This window comes from Myotis brandtii, unplaced genomic scaffold (assembly GCF_000412655.1).
Source record: "Myotis brandtii unplaced genomic scaffold, ASM41265v1 scaffold4, whole genome shotgun sequence".
NCBI classification, from domain to species: domain Eukaryota; kingdom Metazoa; phylum Chordata; class Mammalia; order Chiroptera; family Vespertilionidae; genus Myotis; species Myotis brandtii.
Window position 1 is genome coordinate 4,135,088 of NW_005365371.1, and position 6,143 is coordinate 4,141,230.

A 6,143-nucleotide genomic window follows, 5' to 3' on the forward strand; every position below is an offset into this window, starting at 1 on the left:
CACATACCCAGCAAGTCCCCTCTATACATTATTTATAGTCATGCACATGTGTAAAATAGAGAATGTACAAGGTTATTTGCTGTGGCATTGTTTGTATAGTGAAAGGGGAACGCAACCTAAGGTCAACTTTTGAAATATTTCATCTATATCTATGCAACAGAATACTATGTAGATATGAAAGAATCTCCAATTCTGAAAATTCTTTTGCTACCTATGGCAAATATACACGAGTCATGACCATCTTGTCCCTGGTGATATCGCCATACGGATAATCCCTTTAATGAGGCTTTTAATGGTAAAGAGTAGAAATGGACAGGTAGAAAGAATGAATAATGTTTACAGTTTTATTTAATGAGTATTAAGTTCCTTGCAGAAAACACAGGATTTCTATCAATTAAATAATAAGAAATATTATCTGTATACATATAACCTTGCCAACAAAAATTTCCTCTTTGTAGATCCAAATTCATGAATAGGCCTAAACTGGCAGTACCTATTGTTCATTTATTATGGGTAGAGTCCCCATTTTACAAACAAACCTCTTTTTTTATGGGAAAAGGTTCAGGGTTTCAGAATGTCTTTGGTGTATATTTCCTGATATCTGAGGGGCAGAATTCTCCTGTTGTCCCTCAAATGACATGAACTGTAGCTGCAGCACATTGTGCAGGGGCACTCTACTCTAGAATTAAATACTTATAAAACAGAGTTAAATATAAGACATAATGCATACAGAATAATCCCCTAGTAACTGTATATGGCCTCCAGTCTTATCAAACTATAATTTGCTTACTGTGCCTCAATGAAAAAAATTTATTTTATTTTATTTTTTTATTGCTTAAAGTATTACAAAGGGTATTACATATGTCTCCTTTTTGAAAAAAAAATTTTTTAATCTTCACCCAAGGATATGTTTAGAGAGAGGAGAGGAGAGAAACATTGATGTGAGAGAGACTCTAACATCAATCGGTTGCCTCCTGTATGTGCCCCAATCGGGGATCAAACCACCAACCTTAGTATGTGCCCTGACCAGGAATCAAACCCGAAGTCTTTTTTTGTGTATGGGTCAATGCACCTACATGTCCTGTTTTTGAAAAGTAACACGGTCAATCCAAATATGACCTGATGTGTACATTTAGTGTTCTTCACAGATTTTTCTAGGACTAATCTACAATCTCTGTATGAACATGGAGTTTCTGCTAGCCCAGTAAATTTTTGTTTTTGATATCAGAACTCGTCAGCTGACTCTGTGTCCCAGCCACAGGACAGCAGTTGTTCATCCTGTGGGAACTCTACTTCTATGTCATAAACAAAATTTGGATCATCCTTCTTCTTCTGATTTTTCTCAAAAAGTTCATCCATGATGCTCTTCCTTTTGGCAAGCTCCTTGTCATCTAGCTTGTTCAGGTCTTCCTCAGGATCAATGGTTGTTTCCCGTTGAATCTGTTCCATTGTTTCTGCCAAACTCTGCCCCCGCAAGTTACCTCGTAAAAAACAGAATAATTTCTCAAGCTGTCTCAGGGACACTTGTTCCAGGTAACTCTTGTGTCGTGGATTATTCTTTAATTGTTCAGCAGCTCTGTTGCAATCTAGGAAGGAAGAAACAAAACTATACACCACACAAAACCTATACACCACAAGCTATTGGTGCACCACAAACTACTGCCAGCATTATCTGCCATTATAGCCAAATAGCTAAGTGGTTTGTTTGGAACAAATCATTCTGCAGAACTATTTCTTTATATCGAGCTTTGAGGTGGTAGAAGAAGAGGGATTTTTTTTTTTTAATTTTCTTAACTTAAAATCATGTTGAGAAGATGTAAACACTTTCAACTGGAGAAAATGTTGGAGAAGAAAAAGTAGTATTACAGCTTTAGATATTAGTACTGGTACTAAGAAAATGTGGAGACTATAAGTAAAAAACACATTTGGAGGGAGAGAAGGAAATTAATATTATTGAATAATGCTATCTCAGTTAACCTACACAGCAATTCTGAAAGGGCGGGGATTATCAATTTCCTTTTTCAGATGAGAAAACTGAAGCTCACTGAGAGGAAGTCATTTAGCCAGGGTCACATATCTACCGAGAGACATGATTTGAACCCAGGTCTGTTTAACTCTGAATGCCCTGTCAGACCATTACATAAAACTCAAATTGCTCTTATTCAGTGATTTAGGGAGTATTTAAGATGGGAGGTGAGATAAAACATGAGGTACCTGAGCTTGGCCGGTGTGGCTCAGTGGTTGACCTTCGACCCAGGAACCAAGAGGTCGCTGGCTTGATTCCGTCAGGGCATATGCCTGGGTTGTGGGCTCGGTCCCCAGTGTGGGGTGTGCAGGAGGCAACAGATCAATGATTCTCTCTCATCATTGATGTTTCTATGTCTCTCTCCTTCTCCCTTCCTCTCTGAAATCAATAAAAATATATTTTAAATAAGTAAAATAAGTAAATAAAACATGAGTTACCTGAAAATTTTGAAAAGTTTCGGACAGGCATGATGCGCTGGCGACTTTTCCCTTTCATTTCATTCTCATAGATTAGGATAATAGCTGGAGGCTGAAGCCTAATTCCACATTTCTTGGCAGTGCACGTCATTCTCATATACACTTCAGGGTAAATGAGAGGAAATCTGAAAATGTGTTAGTCACATAATGACTTCCTGCAAAAGAGGGGAAAAAAATTAAGTGTTGGATTAATCACACTCTTCCCTCTCTCTCCTCCCCAGCAGATCTGGCTCTAGTTCAGATTTAGATCAGTTCTATAGATACATGTTCAGCCTATCAATCTCAATATTTTGAGCGTTACCCTGAAAGTTTAGTTTGGCCCTGGGTTAGCCTTAGTCTGTTGGATCCCTGATTCATTGAGGGGTATAGGTATGTTCACACATGAGCTTGAAATGCAGTTCAGTTTGGCTCTCTTACTGTACTGTACTTTTAATCAAAGATTATATATGAACCCATGAGTCAGCCCCAAAACTGACTTATAGGATCTTTTTTATTTAACAATTAAACAAGTATATACAAGGCACTAAGTCTATGTCAAGGTACTAAGAGTTTTTTTAAAATCTTAATCATTATGTTTTGAGAGGTTCACCAGACCAGATCTGTTTCCCTTGTACTTTCCTAGTCATTTTACTCATTGAGTTTTTTTTTTTGTAATTACTTATTTAATCATTTATCTTCCCTTCTCTTCCATATGCTCCATGAGGACAGGGAACATTTCCACTGATTACCACAATATCCCAGCACAATACCTGGAATATAGTAGGCATCCTGTACATACTTGTTTAATTCAATGTATTAAAATAAGCCCCTGTACATCCTGAAAGTTTTTACAGTCCAGAAGTCTGACCAAAAAGGCAAAGCCACCTAGCCAGTGTGGCTCAGTGGTTGACTGTCGGCCCATGAACCAGGAGGTCATAGTTCAATTCCAGGTCAGGGTACATGCCTGGGTTTCGGCCTTGATCCCCAGTAGAGGGCATGCAGGCGGCAGTTGATGGATGATTCTTTCTCATCATTGTTGATTCTCTCTTTCTCATCCTCTGAAATCAATAAAAACATATTTTTTAAAAAGGCAGAGCCACCCTAGCAGGTTTGGCTCAGTGGATAAAGCATAGGCCTGCTGACTGAAGGGTCCGGGGTTCAATTCCGGTCAAGGACACGTACCTCGGTTGCAGGCTCCTCCCTGGTCGGGGGCGCGTACTAAAGGCAACTAATTGATGTGTTTCTCTCATATAGATATTGCTCTCTGTCTTTCCCTCTCTCTAAAAAAACAATGGAAAGCCCTAGCCGGTTTGGCTCAGTGGATAGAGTGTCAGACTGTGGACTGAAGGGTCCCAGGTTCAATTCCGGCCAAGGGCACATACCTAGGTTGCAGGCTCGATCCCCAGTGTGGGGCGTTCAGGAGGCAGCCAATCAATGATTCTCTCTCATCATTAATGTTTCATATAAAATGGAAAAATATCCTCGGGTGAGGATTTAAAAAACAAAAAAGTCAGAGCCAATGCAGAATCAGCCTATACATATACAAGGCAATAAAGTTTATATGACTTTTAGTTAAACGTATTTGTCTCATTACATTTTTTTTTTTCAGTTACAAGAAACGCAGCTATTTTTTAGGTTAATACTTTCTTCCTTCCCCTGCCCCCAATGCCAAAGTACACTTAATTATAAGGACTGCTTTAGATGTGACTATATTATTCCCAGGAAATTTTGAAAATATCAAGGAATCTAGAAGTAAATCAGCATAGAGTAATGATATCTTTTTATTTTTTAAAGATATTTTTATTGATTTCAGAGCGGAACGAAGAGGGAGAGATAGAAACATTAATGATGAGAGAAAATCATTGATTGGCTGCTTCCTGCATGCCCCCCACAGGGGATGGAGCCCACAACCCGGGCATGTGCCCTGACAGGGAATCAATGATGATCTGGTTCATAGGTCAATGCTCAACCACTGAACCACTCAGTTGGACAAGTAATGATATCTTCATAAACTCAGTTCTGTCAGCAAATCTCTACAGGCACAGAGTTATTTAATACATGTTCACTGTAGAAAACTGGAGGTGAAGGTGGGACATGGGGAGGAAGAAACATAAAAAATAGTCACCCTTAATTCCTTCCAGTCTTTTTTCTAGGCATACGGTTTTAGGCATACAGTTTTATTTTTTTAAACTACAGTAGCTGGGTGGGTCTACTTTTTTGATCAGGCTTCTAGACTGTAAAAACTTTCAGGAGGTACAGGATGTCGCCATTTAAATTTAACAACCTATGTGATTTTGTCGTTAAATGTTCTATCAAAATGCTAACTTTTATAATATTACTGCCAAATGTTTGTTCTAAGGATATATCAAAATCTCTCTTATCCACCCTTTATTGTGAGATGTAAGAACTTTTACTCTGAGAAAATTAATAATATATAAAGCTTTTTCAATTTTCTGTGGTCTGCCCCTGACCTAATGCAATGATCCCACCCCATTCCTTCCTTCTCCCCTTCTTCTTCTTCTAACAAATACTATTCTCAGTTCACCTCACTAAAATTTGGTGTATTAGTAAACTTTCTAGGAGATCCTACTGAGCACAATATAAATTCCACACAGTCAAGTAAATAGCTGTACTCGTGAAGGACGCATGCAATAGATACTCAATAATAGTTTAGCCCTAGCTGGTTTGGCTCAGTGGATAGAGCATCGGCCTGCGGACTAAAGGATCCCATGTTCCATTCTGGTCAAGGACTCATCCCCGGGCTGTGGGCCTGATCCCCAGTAGGGGACATGCAGGAGGCAGCCGATCAATGATTCCCATCCTTGATGTTTCTCTCTCTCTCTCCCTCTCCCTTCCTCTCTGAAATCAATAAAAATATATTTAAAATAATAATACAGTTTAGTAAAAAAAAAAACACCTATTTTTAAAATTTAACTTTTATTTTTTACTAAAGTAATGTTTGTATTCTGTCTAAAATATAAAATAATTCTACGAGGCTTATAACTACTTTCCCTTTCCCGCTCCAATTCCTTCAAGTGTTTCTTCCCAAATCTGTCTCCATAGTTCTGAATGGTGTACGGATACTGCTCTTTTCAGTTTTATTATCTTCTGACATCTTTCCTCTTTGAGACATCCATCCCGAAGCCCCTATTCTGCCCCAACCGGCCAGGGATGCCCTCTCGGTCTACTCACGCATTCAACCCACCTCGTGAGGTCAGACGGACGCCTGTGCCCACCCCTGCCTCCCGACAGTCATACTTCCCCCAGGGACCAGGGACCAGGGACCAGGGACCAGGGACTGCCCCAACCCAGCCACGCCTCCCCCACACCGAAAAGGGTGCGGATTTTGCCAACAGGTAGACGATCGTCTCCCGACTCACGTCCCCAGTAGTGAAAGGCCGACTTTTTTACCCTTAGAGAAGCACAGCAAGTGCCTCTGATGCCGGCCAGCAACTAAAACCTTCGTGAGGGGTTGTTTCCGCCCAACCGCAGTGCACAGAGCAGCCCTGACCTGGACGTGGAGGCCGGGCGGAGCTGGCGCTGCAGAAAGGCCACGGCCAGGGTCCCGCAGGGTGACCACGGGGTGAACTGTCCGCAAGGCGGCCCGAATCCACATACCTGGACCTGGAGGTGGAGGCCGACACCGGGCGCGCCGGCTTCGC

The 6,143-nt window shown here is 40.6% G+C and overlaps 1 protein-coding gene across 2 annotated transcripts; it reads right to left on the minus strand.

Annotated features, from left to right (window-relative positions):
* Window positions 1–945: 945 nt before the first annotated feature.
* CEP19 (centrosomal protein 19kDa) lies at window positions 946–6,143 on the minus strand. Of its 2 annotated transcripts, none has more exons than XM_005873166.2 (3): window positions 6,100–6,143; window positions 2,464–2,657; window positions 946–1,586 (listed from the first exon to the last, which is right to left on the minus strand). In XM_005873166.2, the coding sequence occupies exons 2-3, from the start codon at window positions 2,597–2,599 to the stop codon at window positions 1,225–1,227; spliced, it is 498 nt and encodes a 165-aa protein (XP_005873228.1). In that variant the 5' UTR covers window positions 2,600–2,657; window positions 6,100–6,143; the 3' UTR covers window positions 946–1,224. The 2 variants fall into 2 exon arrangements, with proteins under 2 accessions (XP_005873228.1, XP_005873229.1); XM_005873167.2 differs by lacking the exon at window positions 6,100–6,143 and adding an exon at window positions 3,446–3,488.